Source organism: Schistocerca cancellata, chromosome 2, assembly GCF_023864275.1.
Source record: "Schistocerca cancellata isolate TAMUIC-IGC-003103 chromosome 2, iqSchCanc2.1, whole genome shotgun sequence".
Classification (NCBI taxonomy): Eukaryota; Metazoa; Arthropoda; class Insecta; order Orthoptera; family Acrididae; genus Schistocerca; species Schistocerca cancellata.
The window spans coordinates 60,894,889-60,910,428 of record NC_064627.1 but is presented as its reverse complement, the minus strand read 5'-3'; the positions used below and the strand labels follow the sequence as shown (position 1 = coordinate 60,910,428).

The window sequence follows — 15,540 nt, the reverse complement described above, 5'->3', positions numbered from 1 at the left end:
CTCCACAAGGATATTGCAGAGCCTGGGAGGGCAATGAAAAGCTATTCTAGGTGTGGTGGGCAAAATGTCAGACAGAATGGATCTCATTTCAGGGCATGATATTAGGAAGTCATGGCCTTGTCGAAGTAGCTGATTAACACATTCAAGACCATGATAATACTGAGTGAAAAGTGATGAGCTCTGAAGTTGTTCTTAGGAGGGATCAGGCAGCTAGGGTAATCATGTCCAGTGAAGGAAGAGGTGAGAATGGTTGTGTATTGTTGTAAGAAGTCTGCATCTGAACAAATACCTTTGCCTTGAATGTCAAGACTGTGTGGGAGGGAAAGTTTGATGTGGAGAGGATGGCAATTGTTTGTTAGTAGGGTTAATGTGGACAGACGTGTTTTGCTGGCCTTCAGTGAGCATGATATCAACATCAAGGAAACTGGCATGGGATTCAGAATAGGACCATGTGAAATTTAACTGGGTGAAGGTATTTAGAGATTCCAGGAATTTTAAAAGGTCAGCCTCACTGTTGAGTTCATTGGTAAAGATGTCATCAATGTATCCAACCAGCCCCTTGTCAGTCTTTGTTATCATCTGTCTTTCTCAAACTGTCATCTATTTTCTACCTTATGTGCTAGTCCATTTGTTTATTTATCTGGCACATAGACAGGTCCATAGCTATTTACAAATTTGCATATAACAATTCCATTGTTGGGTTAGATAGAACAGCAATCAGTCGTAGAATTAAGTTGCTTTAATATGACCTTTAATGTCACAACACAGATCAGATTTCAACCTGTGTCAGGTCATTATCAATGCTAAAACAAATACAAGAGTATATATTACAATGTGATTTACATCACGTCATGATGGACTTATAACTTTTGTAAATCACACTGTAATATATACTCTTGTATTTGTTTTAGCATTGATAATGACCTGACACAGGTCAAAATCTGATCTGCGTTGTGACTATAAATGTCATATTAAAGCAACTTAATTCTACGACTGATTGCTGCTCTATCTAACCCAATATAACCGCAGTCGTTGCGTGCACCCACCCCATGGAGGGCAACCTGATGAATTCCATTGTTATTTATGAATTTGCCTATAACAATAACTTTATATTTCATTGCACTGCAGGGCCTTCTCCCAATCATCTTTTACCAATTTATTTGCAAATTTGACAGCTATTTTCTTTCCCAACCTCCACTTACCTTGTTTATAAGTTTTGTGTGTTTGTTTTTACCAAACCACTCTGATTGGCTTTAACTGCCGTGTCCTACATTACTTTATTTGCCAAGCAAAGTAGTTTACATTTCTCCTATGACTGTCTGTTTCTGATTGCCTGGTTTTTAAAATTTTGTCTCGTTTTGTGACTTTCTCTATAGTTCTTTTTTTTCCCCCAATAACTTTTTCATACCATATAAGCCACTTTTCTGGTGAGAAGTTCTTGGCTACTCATTACATGTTCTTAACCATTGACTGTTCTCACCATTTTGGTACAAATTTTTCTGACTTTTCTGAATTTCTTCCTTGTTTTTCTTCTGTTTTTCTATCTTTTTCCATCCTATGCTTCTCTTTTTTGCCACTTCCACCATTTCTACACTACAAACCATCCTCTCTTGCCATGATGAATCACATCACATATTGCATCCATTCTTTTCAATAGCATCCTAAAACCTAGTGATCCCTTGGAGTTGCTCCCAAAGCCCAAACACTGAAAGTCCTTGTTTCTGGATGCAATCTTACTCTACAGCAGGCTCTTTTACTGTTTCAACTACAGCACTCTCTAGCACTTACCTGGCTAATCTGTGAATATATGCATCATCTGCCGATTTCCACTCCACTAGACTTCTCTGCTTCTACAAAATCCCACAGTTAGTTATTTGCCCCCCCCCCCCTCCATTTCCTTGGATGGTATCATCTGCCAAACCAACTTCACACTGCAAAAACATGCCAGACTTCACCTCAAAAAGCTATCTCATCTCCTCCTAATCTACCACAACAGTGGTGTTACCATTCCTGCCCCTCTGCAGCTCCCTAAACAGCCACACCATCAACCACCACTCCTCTCCTGCAAAGCAAGCTTAGCCAACCTCCTTAACATCCTACAGCCTTCACCACTGCCTCCAAGACCAATAATAACTCATAATCATAAGAACCAGTCGCAACAGTACAGTGTTCTCAGCCTCTTGTCTAAAGCGCTCTTCCCTCCTGAATTGATTATCTGTATTATCCAAGCCTCTCTTTCAGACCTAAACCTGCATTTAATCATGCTGCTTTGGTGAAGGACCTACTTTCCTTCACACATAACGTCAGCTGGAAATATCACCTTGCAATCCAATCCCAAAACCTTTCTATAGCAAACCTGACACTGACCCCTGCCTTGAATATTTCCTACCACAATCCCAACTTGATCCACCGCCACTACCTCAAAATCACCCCTTACAAGCCTTCCAAGAATTCCTCACATCTAGAATTGCTTCACAACTCTTCCTCAGGTCTTTAAAACTTGACCCTAACCTGTCCTCTGCAGAACTGCAGGCTCCGCATTCCCTAAAAGATGATGAATCCATCATTATCCTTCCAGTAGGCAAAGGATCTATCACTGTGGTACGTGACCGACAGGAATATGTTAGTGATTCCAACTGTACCGCCATCAAGATCCCATCACTGTGATTCAATCTGACCTGCAGTTTCTCCTTAAAACCTCAGGCTCCTCACAAGGACTAACACCTCAGTCCACAGCACCCAAATCACGCACCCCCACCTTTTACGTTCTTCCTAATATTCACAAACCTACTCATCTGTCCATCCTACCATTGCTGGCTTCAAAGCACCCACCAAATGTATATGGCCAAGGGAACCAGATAGGCTCTTTCCTATGCCAACCTTTTCATGGGTTGCTTGGAGGGGGCTTTCCTGGGACCCATAAGCCTTCAGCCCCTGATTTTGTTTAGATATATTGATGACGTCTTTGCCATATGGACTAAACAGTGAGGCTGACCTGTTAAAATTCCTGTAATTTCTAAATACTTTCACCCAATTAAATTTAATATGTCCCTATTCTGAATCACATGCTACTTTCCTTGATGTTGATCTCATCCTCACTGAAGGCCAGCTAAACACTTCTGTCCACATTAAACCTACTAACAAATGACAGCACTTACATTCCGACGGTTGCCATCCTGTTCATCTCAAACATTCCCTCCCACACAGCCTGGGCATTTGAGGCAAATGTATTTGTTCGATGCAGCCTCTCTACAGTAATACACCACCATTCTCACCTCAGCTGTCACTGGACATAATTACTCCACCACCCTAATTCAAAAACAGATTTACCGGGCTGTCGCATCCAATCCCATTTCTGCTGACACCTCCAAAAAACAACTTCAAAGGACACCACCTGTCACTCTGTGTTATCCTGGTCTTGAATGTATAAATCAGCTACTTTAACAAGGCCATGACTTCCTAAAATCATGCCCTGAAATGAGATCCATTCTGTCTCAGATTTTGCCCACTACACCTAGAATAGCTTTTCATCGCCCTCCCAATGTCCGCAATGTCCTTGTGAGACCCTATGCTCCTTCTGCACCCATCTCCTTACTCTTCGGCTCCTACCCCTGTGACCATCCCTGCCGCACAACTTGCCCTATGCATCCTTCTACCACCACTTATACCAGCCCTGTAACTGGTAAAACATACACTACCAAAGGGAGAGTGTCCTGTGAAATGACACGTCATATACCAGCTGTTATGTAAATACTGTTCGCCCTTTTACATCGGCTTGACCACCATGAAGCTATCAGTTAGGACGAATGGGAATAGGCAGAGGGTATATACTGGCAACACACAATATCCTGTTGCAGAGCATGCTCTACAACATGACAGTCGTGATCTTGGTGGATGTTTTCACCCCATGCACCATCTGGATTCTTCCCACAGACACCAATTTCTCAGAACTCTGCAAGCAGAAACTACACTACAACATGTCCTTGGTTCTTGCCACTCAGCTGACCTTAATTTACATGAATTTCTTCTGTCTCAGCATTTCTTCATAGTACCTACTGCTTCCTTCATTCCATTTCTGTTTTCTACAGCTTATTTTCTGACCTGTCTATCATTGGCCATCCTCCTGCCACCTCTCTTAAATACAATGCACTTAGCTTTTCACTCTTAACTCATGCACAATCTTTTAGCAGTAATCTCTGACTTGAATATTACCCTGTCTTTCACGTTTAAGCTCTCTGGTTTTCAAATCTCGTCCTTTGTAGTCTCCAAAGACCAGTCTTTCCTTCTCTTCCCATCCAGTAAATCTCTCCTGACCTGAGTTTCTGGGTGACTTTTCTCAACTGTAACCATTTTCCAAAATGTCTCCAGTCCTTTTCCTTGACCCCTCTTCCTGCAGCTTTAACCCTCCTGCCAGAGGAAGGAGCACTGTGTCTCTAACCTATTACACTACATTGTACCTTCATGTAGGTTATAACATTCAGATTTTGTAATATTACCGAGTTATTTACTGCAATAAGTATGCCACCATCATTGGAGTTTAGCCTATGTTTTGACACATATTCCCTCTGTAATCCAAGTGTTAACTGCTATTCACTTCTTTCTGTTTCTATTACTATGTGGACATTTTCACCATTGATATGTGAGACCAAGTCTGGGACCTTAACATGGATGCTCCTGTATTACTGTATTTAATATCATATCAAAATTTTCTCTTTCTGATCTGTAAGGACAAATGTGCTTTTCTGTGATTAATGTGGCTTGCTTACCTCTTTCTACAGTTACAGTATCTAATCCATCATTGAGAACACAGAGGATTCCCCACTCTAAAAAATCCCAATCTGCATATCTAACACACTCTACTATTTGATCAGTTAGGGCAATATTAATAACCATTGACAAAGATGTGTGGAACATTTGCTCCCAAATCATGCCACACAAACTGGCTTAAAGAAAGAAGGCAACATGACTGGTAATTGATGGATAATTACAAGACTCATGCGATCAAGAACCATCTTTCAACAGACTGTCATCACAAGGGTGAGACCTGCTGATATCAGCTTGACATAGAATATGATCGGCAACAATTATCACTGTTCTACACAGCTCTGTATGACACATTTCAAAAAATGCCCACTGTTCTGTACCATCAGTGCCTTGGTCATTTCAAAACAACCATTCACTGCTATTTTCCAGAAGTCTTACAAATATTACTTTGAAGTAGAATAAAGGCACTCAGCATCTTCCACTTATTTTGCATGATGAAATTCACTATACATTTTAGATTTATCGGTATCTACATACATAGTCTGCAAAGTGCTTGGCAGAGTGTACTTAGAATTGTACTACACGTTGACAGTTTCTTCCTGTACCAATTGCATAAGGGGCACAGGAAGAATAAGTGCTTAAATGCCTCTGGTCTCTGGAAGAACAAAATATAGGGGGCTGAAGTATATTTCTAGATTCTTCACTTCAAGCAGGTTCTTGAAACTCTGCAAGTAAGATTTTGTTAGATAATTGACATCTTTATCTTCAAGTGTCTGTCAATTATGGTTTTTCAGCATTTCTGTGATGTTCTCCTTGAGTCAAACAAACCTGTGTCAATTCATGCTATCCTTCTTTGTGTATGTTCTGTATCTCCTGTCAGTACCATACATTTGAGCTGTATTTTAATATGGGGCACACAAGTGTTTTGTAAGCAATCTCCTTTGTGGAGTGACTGCATTTTCTCAGGATACTGCCAGTCAACTAAAGTCCACCGTCTACTTTACCTATGTGAAGTTTTTGTGTATGTTGTAGTCATAGGTCACTTCTTTTCTACATATTGTGAAGTAACCCTTCCACCACATTGAAATCTTATTGAGATCTGACTGAATATTTTTGCAAATTTTTCACACAGAACTTCATTACAGATAACTATGTCATACGCATGAAAACTGCATCACCTGCACAAAGTCTGAGTTTATTTCTGCTATTGTCTGCCAGCTCATTGATATACAAAATGAAGAGCAAGGGTCTGAATACACTCTCCTGAGGCATGTTTGAAGTTACACCTGCTTCTGCTGTGACTCTCCATGCAAAATAACGTGCTGCATCATCCGTACCAAGGAACCCTCAATTCAGTCTCAAATTTTGTCCGCTACTCTACATGACTGAAATTTTGTTAATAAACATTAGTGTGGGACCAAGTCAAATACTTTTTGTAAGTCAATAAATATTACATCCACTTGATTGCCTTGATCCATGACTTTTACAATGTCATGTGAGAAATGGGCGAATCAGGTTTCAGATGACCATTGTTTCTGGAATCCATGCTGGGTGGTTTGTAGGAGGTCATATTGTTCAATAGACCTTGTTATGTTTGAGCTCAAAATGATTCTGCAACACATGGCCATCAATGAGATGGGATGATGGTTTTGTGACCCACTTATGCTACCCATTTTATAGACAGGTGTGACTTGTACTTTCTTCCAACAATTGGTCCGCAGCTCGTGGTCGTGCGGTAGCGTTCTCGCTTCCCATGCATGGGTTCGATTCCCGGCGGGGTCAGGGATTTTCTCTGCCTCGTGATGACTGGGTGTTGTGTGCTGTCCTTAGGTTAGTTTGGTTTAAGTAGTTCTAAGTTCTAGGGGACTGATGACCATAGATTTTAAGTCCCATAGTGCTCAGAGCCATTTCATCTTCCAACAATTGACTGCAGTTTTGTTGAAGGCATCTGTATTACGTTATGGTTGAAATGGGAACTAACTCCGCTGCAAGTTCTGTGAACAATCTGACTGGAATTCCAATGGTACTCCAAGCTTTCTTTAATTTTAATGATTTCAACACTAATACCTACATCACTCATCTTTGTTGGGGTACAAGAATTAGACTGAGGCAGTGCTTCTGTATCTCCCTTTGTAAATGAACATCTTAAAACAGAGTTCACCGGTTCTGAATTTGGTTTGCTGCCTTCAAGTTTGGTTCCTATGTCATCCATGATCATCTAGGCACTAAGCTGAGGTCTTCATCACAAAAACAAATTTAGTACTGTTTTGCAAAATCTATTGTCATACCAATCACTTATGAAACTAATTTTTCCAGCTGATTGTTGGATGTTTAAAGTCTACTCCAATTATGACAAAGTGATTGGGGAATATGTGTATAGAGTTCATGTTCTTTCTAAAGAATGCCAGATATGCTACCTATATGTACTACTGGAGTGACATCTAGGAATCAAAATGGAATAGAACTTGAACAATTTGCAATTTTTGATCATTTAAAAATAATGACAATCTTTCTAAGGAAAAAGAGTATACAACTGAATGCCCATGGGGTGCCACAGGTATAAGATCACTGACAGATTACATCATTTTCAAACAAAAACAGACAGGGAAAAACGGTTATTTGCCTTGTGGTAACAAACTGACTGATGCATACAAATGTTGACAGAAACTCTAGTTTCTGGGAAGAAGAGATTTTTTCTGCAGTAAAGGAGAGGAAATGACTGGAAGAACTAGGACTATCGATCACTGTAGAAAAATCAAGATAAGACAGCAAGACAGGACGAGAGAGACTCCAACAAGTCATCTACCTGACAACTCATTTCACACACATGGTCACAGGTTCCAAAGGGGTCACTTATACACTTTTGAGTTTCGTGTGTGTATGCCACTGACTTCAGTAATGTATCCTTAAATTGAGCTGTTACTCATAGTCAAAGCAATCCCTAGTTTCAAAACAATGCCCCACAACACTAATGGGGGGAGTAGTTCAGTTACTAACATCAATATTTATGATACATTGGTATCACAATTTAATAAGTTATGGCAAAAATCCTTCATATATAACTGAATTCAAACCATGGTAAAGCAGAGTATACTTACTTATTTTTCATTTCGCGAATCTCTTTTTCCATTACTGTTGTTTCTCCAGATATATTTCGTTGTACCTTCGCCACTTTCTCAAAGTCATCCAGCTTTCGTCGAAGTTCTTCATTCTGAAGAAGTAGAGGTCTAAATGTTATTTTTTCAAATGAAAATTAAATCTCCTTATGTCATTTTGAATCTTTTTATTCTATAACACCTGAGACAGACATCTGGAAATCCTGCTGAAACATTCTTTATTATGGCATGTGTATGAACTTACAGTTTTGATGTTTCCAGCAAACATTATGCTGGCAGCACATGTCAACTGTTACAGAAATGAATAATTCTAAGTTTACTGATAATGATTTCTTAATATTGTGTATCTTTGCTAGTGATCTGTAATAACTACATATCATAATTGTGTTCTGTGAAATTGCTGATTTAGTGGCATAAACCTCTCCTTCAGTCAAGTAACAATTTATCTCTGAAAAGTGAGATATTCTTTCGAAAAAACTGTTTGTCAGGAATGCAAACCAGGCTACTGGCTAACATGGTGAGAGAAATTCCAAGTGAGCTACCTTTCAAGTCTCATGGAGAATGTATAGACTTGGAGAATGATATCCATTAATAGCATGTATGCATGTATGAGAACAAAGTTAAAAAGCTCTATGATTCTATAGCATAGCAGCGCTCTGAGTTACCACTGCTTTGTCTACTGCCTACAATAACGTGGTAAGACAATACAGGAGATGGGAATACCATGCATCTTGTTACAAATAATAATTGCATTAACATTCTTATCATAAATATGTAACTATGGAAAAAATAACTAACAACTGTTTACAGTTTGGACAGCTGAACTAGGCTCTGGCTTAGCTTTCAAAGATGTTAATTCAGCATTTTGTTTTTTGAAAATGTACCTTTTTATACACTATGTAGTTAAAAGGAATAAAAAAATCAAAGAAAAGTCTGAAGGTCAGGAATTAGAATTGACTGATAGAATTATCTTTTCCATAATCTAGAATGATACAAAGAAGAAGAAGCTGTCCTGGGTGAATATGATACCCTAGTAAAATTCCTTCCTAACAAGAACAGCTACGATGATAATTTCCTTTTATTTCATCACCACTTAATGGCCCAAAATGCATGATGAGCAGTATTTCTTAGGACTGATTCCACCTACATGTTGGAAAAACAGAATTGGATGTAATAGTCAGAACATCAGAGAAAATATGCTTGGCAACTCTTACAGGAGACATTAGGTATAAAATAGTAATGCTATGCATCACACATTTGATAACATTAAATTAAATTAATTAAATTATTTCAAATAACTGAAAGTTCTTGTTCATGCTGGGATCAAAAGAATATGATATATGAATGGCCACTTTTCTTAGCACTATATAACTCTCTGTGCTCCAAGTTCCCTATCTTAATTCTCTTTGCTGGCAGTGGGATATTGAATAATCCAATTTTGCATGTCAAGTGTTGTACATTATAGTCCTGTACAAAGTACTTGGATACATATCATGGCACCAGGCCACCTGCATGCTACACTTCAAACATTTTGCCGATGGATCTATGTGGGGCACATGACTTGTGCACAGGGCACAGCATTCACCATGACTTCTAATGGAGCTCTCCTCCTTATAAGTGATGTGCAGCAGGCACTCACCCTCATATTGTGTTCCTCCTTATTGTCAGTAACTGCCTGTACCAGTATCTGGATTGTTTCAGTGTTTGTGTCTATGTTTTCAACTATTGTTCACTTGTATGTCAAAGAAGAATAAACTTTGGTTTATTGCGGCCGTACTGTTGTTTGTGTCTTATGTTACAACGTATATGCAGTAGCCACCAGAAATATCGCGGGAGGCGCACATCGGCACGGCGCGTCACAGACAGTAGTTGCCGCAAGTAGAGTCCCGTCCACCAGAGGCCACGCGAGAATTCGGCCGCGACCTCTGCCGGCAGAACAACAACAACAACTCAGGCAGCACGGGCCGTGCTCCGTCAGTTCAAATCGGGCATGTCTAGCAGACAGTTCCCGGTCTATGCTATGTGAAGTGCTATGGAAAACATGAACCGTGTTACTACACAATTGGCAACGAGTAGGGTCGTTCTTTTGCGTGTTGCGTCGTTGTTCCAGTTTCGCAGCTTATCCACGGCATGGAGGATTTAGTGCGGTTTTTGGTTGTGCAGCAGACGGAGCTCATGGCAACCATGAAACAAGTGCTTCCGGCGTTGCTCTCCACGCAGTCTGCTCCAGCGCCGTTCCCTCCTCCCTTTCCCCCATATGACAAGACGGCAGAGGATTGGGACGCATATGAACATCGCCTTTGGCATCATTTCCAGGCGTTTCATGTTGCCGATGCGGAGGTATGTCATGCTCTTTTCTTGTCTTGGATATCTCCCACGCTGTATCAAGTTTTGCGGCAGCTAGCGCTGTTGCAGGAACCCTCGTCCTTGTCTTTAGGCGCATTGTGTTCATTGCTGTCTTCATATTATCGCCGCCGCACGCATGTTGTGGTGGCTAGGGTCGAGTTATATCAATGGAAGAAACAGGCCCATCAGTCTTACTGGGTGTTGGCCGCTACCCTGCATGGTCTTAGTCGCAAGTGTCATTTTGTCATGGAGCAGTCGCGAGAATTGTATGCCCACATTATGGTGCGCGACGTCATTGTTCGTTCGGCTTCTGATCGGGAGGTCCGGCAACGGGCCCTGCAGTTGGAAGACCCTTCCCTTGAGGAAGTCCTGTCCATTGCTCAATCGTATGAAGTCTCTCATGCCGCAGGTCAACAGTTGGAAGCGTGCTGTGATGTCGCTGCGGTTCAGGATGGCGCGGTCGTGTCCACTGCATCCGGGGTGGATGACGTGCGAGCGGTACAGTCCTGCCATTATGGCCGCTCCCCTGCGTAAACTGAGTTCTGGCCACTGGCCCCTGTTACTGTCCTGTGCGTCATGCTGTATACATCATGATCAGTCAGAGTGCCCCCAGCATTGGGCCGTTTGTTGCAGATGTAATAAAAAAGGACACATTGCTAAAGTTTGCCACTCAGCCTCAAAAGAATCAAAGGAAGCAGGTACAGAGGACATGGATGTTGACATTCAGGAAGTTTCATCGGGCCAGGTTCCCGACGCATCGGCACACAAACTCTTTATCGAGGTGTCGGTTCGGTCGCGCCGATTACAACTGCAAGTAGATACGGGCGCAGCAGTTTCCTTGTTGAATGCACAAACTTACTCTGACCTTGGGTCGCTCCCGTTGGTGCCAGTTTACCAGCGTCTACGCGGTTATGGTAAACAGTTCATTCCCCTACTGGGTCAATTCACTACCGACGTTACTTACAAATCAGTCACTCGGCCTCTTACTTTTATTGTTGTCACTGATGCGAGCTCTGCTAACCTTTTTGGCTTGGATGCATTTTAAGCTTTCGGGTTTTCTATCACAGACACCATACAGTTGGTCTCTGAAGATGTTCCCTATCAATCATTGGAATCTTTGATCTCTGACTTTACAGATATCTTTGAGGAGGACCTGGGGCATGTTTCAGACTTTGCAGCTCACTTAACATTGAAGGCGTCGGCTCACCCGCATTTTCAACGCGCGAGGCAGATCCCCTTGGCTCTCCGCCCTCAGGTAAAAGAAGAGTTAGACCGGCTGACAGTCCTCGGGGTCATTATTCCCATTTCTTCTAGTGAGTGGGATTTGCCCCTCATTATTGTCAGGAAACCCTCGGGAAAATTACGTCTTTGTTGCGATTTCAAAGCCACCATTAATTCCCAATTGGTGGTGGACACCTATCCTTTGCCTCGTTCTGATGAATTGTTCTCCGTCGTGGCGGGAGGCCAATATTTTTCGAAAATCAATCTTTCGGAGGCTTATCATCAGATACCACTTGATGAGGACTCAAAACGGCTGGCGGTCATCAACACCCCGTTTGGCCTTTACCGATACCAGTGGTGGGCCTTCAGAATATCCAGTGTCCCGGCGATATTCCAGCGTTATCTTGAGCATGTCACGTCGACAATCCCTCATTGTATTAATTACCTGGACGACATAACTGTCACTGCCCACAGCTTGAAGGAACACTTGCACAACCTTTGCAACCTCTTTCTCAAATTCAGGTCTGTGGGCTTGCGTTGCAACATACGTAAGTTGAACTTCTTCCAACGTCCATTGAATATGTGGGCTACACCATCTCTCAGCATGGCATCCAGCCGCTAGGAAGTTTGGTCCAAGGTATCATCAACCTTCCGCGGCCCGCTTCGCTGAAGGAGTTACAAGCTTTTTTAGGCAAGATTGCCTATTACCACTGGTTCATTCCCAGGGCTTCCACCATAGCCCACCCCCTGTACTGCTTTCTGCGCAAGGGTGTTCCTTTTGCTTGGTCACCTTCATGCGAGCGAGCGTTCACCTCGCTGAAGGGCCTCCTCACGTGCACGCCTTGTTTGGCTACTTTGGATCCCAATAAGCTACAGATGCTTCGCAGTATGGGGTGGGGGTGGTCCTGGCCCATCGCAACGCGGATGGCTCTGAGCAGCCATTGGCATTTGCATATAAAAGTCTTAGTCCCGCGCAGGCCCATTACTCCCAGGTGGAAAACGAGGCTTTGGCCATTGTCTACGCTGTTACCAAGTTTCACCCTTTCTTGTATGGCACGAAGTTTCAGTTAAATACTGACCATAAGCCATTAATATCGTTATTTGGCCCCGCCTCTCAGATTCCGGATAGGGCGGCCCACAGACTACAGTGCTGGGCCTTGTTCCTCTCTAAGTACCATTATGACATTCATTTTCGCCCTACCGGACAGCATGCCAACGCCAACACTCTGTCCCGCCTTCCGGTGGGCCCGGATCCTAAGTTCGATCGAGAGGAGACTGTGTTTTCATTTGGATGTGGTGTCCCGCCAAGCGGTTGATGGTTTCCTGATCACTAGTTCTAGAGTTGCCAGGGAAACGGCAGCTGACCCGGTTCTCCAGCAAGTAGTTTGCTTCGTTCAGCAGGGGTGGTCATCCCAACCTCCACGCCGGGCCTCGGACCCTCTTCGTAATTATTTTGTTCTACGAGACCGCCTCTCTGTCTGGGAAGGAGTTCTCCTTCCAGCTACCAATGCTATAGCTCCTCGCGTGGTTGTTCCTGCAAGTTTGCGAAGGCAAGTCCTCACGTTATTACATGAGGGGCACTGGGGTGTTTCCCGTACTAAAACCTTGGCTCGCAGACATGTGTACTGGCCCGGTATTGACAGGGAAATTGAGCACTTGGTGGCCACCCGTTCCCAGTGTGCGAGCCAACAGGCATCTCCCAGGTCAGTGTTCTCTTCATGGCCGCCTGCAACCCAGGCATGGGAACGTGTTCACATTGATTTCGCGGGCCCGTTTCTCAATGTCATTGTCATTGATGCTTATTCCCGATTCCCATATGTGGTTCGCTGCTCCTCAACCACTTCAGAAGTTGCAATCCAGGCACTAGCAAAAATCTTTTCTGTGGAAGGTCTGCCCGTCACCCTGGTCTCGGACAATGGACCTCAGTTTATTTCGCAGACCTTCCAGGATTTTTGTAGGTGCTTTGGTATTCAGCACGTTTGCTCTCCCCCCTTTCATCCACAATCGAATGGGGAAGCCGAGCGCATGGTGCGCACATTTAAGATGCAGATGAAAAAGTATGTGCACGAATTTCCTGCAGAGGAGGCATTGACGTTTTTCTTGACGGCATACCGGACCACACCGATGGGAGAATGCAGCCCCGCAGAGCTCCTCCACGGGCGCCAATCTAGGACTCTGCTGCACCTCCTCCAGACTGTTCCTCACCAGTCTTCGCAAAACGGAGTACCCGGTTTTCCACCGGGTATGTCAGTCTGGGCACGTGGGATTGGTCGCAATCCACATTGGATACCGGCGGCGGTCCTGTGCCGAAATGGCTGCCGGCTCTATACCTTGCAGGCTGGGGACCGGGAGGTACGTCATCACCAAAATCAGCTACGTCCATGTTTGGGCACCCACCCTCTGACCCCTCGGGCATCGGCTTCCCCATTGCCGGCACCCGTGTTGTTTTCTCAGGGGACACTACCACTCCTCCCTCCTGTGACTCTGCCACACTGCGATGGTTCTCAGCCCTGGTGGCTGCCAGTAACTCCAGCACCGGCATCCCCATCATTAGAGATACTCCAGCAAGAACTGGCCCCCCTCGCAGGCCTGGTTTCTCAGGAGGCTGGTTCACCTGTGGTCGTCCCTTCCCCATCGTTCCCACCACTGAGTCTTGCCCCTCCTAAACTGGACCAGGATCCAGAGTTCGATGGCTTGTCTCCCATTCTGTCCCGGGCTCCGGTGATGGGACGATGGGGGCCTCTTCGTGTGGGTCACTTCCAGCTGTATTCGAAGGTTCCAGCTCGAGGGTTGGCAGATCCCCTCGACTCCAGCCTTCCAATGGATGTGGAGGTCATCGCTCCTGCACAACGCTCTACCTTCTGACGCAGTGGATCACAGTGGCTTCACCCCCCAAAGGAGGAGGAGTGCAGTAGCCACCAGAAAGATCGTGGGAGGTGCACATCGGCACGGTGCGTCATGGACAGTAGTTGCCGCAAGTAGAGTCCTGTCCACCAGAGGGCACACGAGAATTTGGCCACAACCTTTGCCGGCGGAACAACAACAACAACTCAGGCAGCACGGGCTGTGCTCAGTCAGTTCACATCAGGCATGTATAGCAGACAGTTCCCAATCTACCCCAGTCTACGCTATGTGAAGTGCGACGGAAAATGTGAACCGTGTTACTACAGTATACATTACTGTTATCATAAAAAATATCATTTTTCTACTATCCTTGTTATGAGATATTTACCTCTTTGCGGAAATGATCAGCCTGATCACTGAAAACACGCTTTTCTTTCTTCACACTTTCTATTTCCTTGTTCTTCTCCTCAACAATAGTTTTCAGCCTTGCTTTCTCTTGTGCCCAAGCCTCATCAGCGTTTCTTGCTGTTTTTGCCTCCAGTTCCTTTAGTTTCTCCTGTGAAGAGATATCAGATTTGTATTTTTACTGTACTTTCTCATATAAAGCTTATAATTTTATTTTAATTAGCATATCTGCTAGAAGTATTTGGTTAGTTGGTTAGCAAGGACTGCAGGAGAGCCCAAGGACATTGGAAAGTATGAAAAGGATACTGACAGGTGACAACTGCAATGCAGGACACCAGTTGTGCCTTGGTAGCTCAGATAGCACTACCAACAAAAAGCAAAGATATAGATTTGAGCCCCAGTCTGAACATGGTATTACTGTGTCGGAGAATAACCACAACAACAGGAAAGTGAAAGATTGATCCTGGTTATTGTCACACATGGTAAACAAACTAAAATTTTATTTGGGAAAATAAACTGCTTCTGATGAATTCTGCTTCTTACAACTGTCACAATGCAACATGGTACCAACATTTGGTAGGATGTTAAGTGTATTTTAGATATGGATTTAAATGAAGTGAAACATACATGTTCATGGAGGCAAAAGTGTATGCTAAGTAGTTGCAGTATTGAAAAGAAGTGAGGCCATTTCCTAACTGGAGAACTGATTGTGGCAGCGCAGTTTCCTATCCAACTGTAACCCCAAATCTGAATGACATATGTTGTTGTCTATTTTTCAGGTGACATATAAGATCTAGAGAAGAAGGAAAATTACCACATTTGAAAAGCCACTTGCTACATCGTT

At 43.4% G+C, this 15,540-nt stretch overlaps 1 protein-coding gene across 3 annotated transcripts in view; it reads right to left on the bottom strand.

Moving 5' to 3' along the window:
* LOC126161334 (trichohyalin) overlaps positions 1–15,540 on the bottom strand; it is a 447,594-nt gene that overhangs the window by 36,107 nt on the left and 395,947 nt on the right. For all 3 annotated transcript variants that reach the window (XM_049917093.1, XM_049917095.1, XM_049917094.1), the window contains 2 exons: positions 14,680–14,847; positions 7,863–7,975 (listed from right to left, as the gene is read on the bottom strand). In XM_049917093.1, the coding sequence (XP_049773050.1) occupies positions 7,863–7,975; positions 14,680–14,847 (281 nt within the window). The remainder of the gene's footprint in view (positions 1–7,862; positions 7,976–14,679; positions 14,848–15,540) is intronic.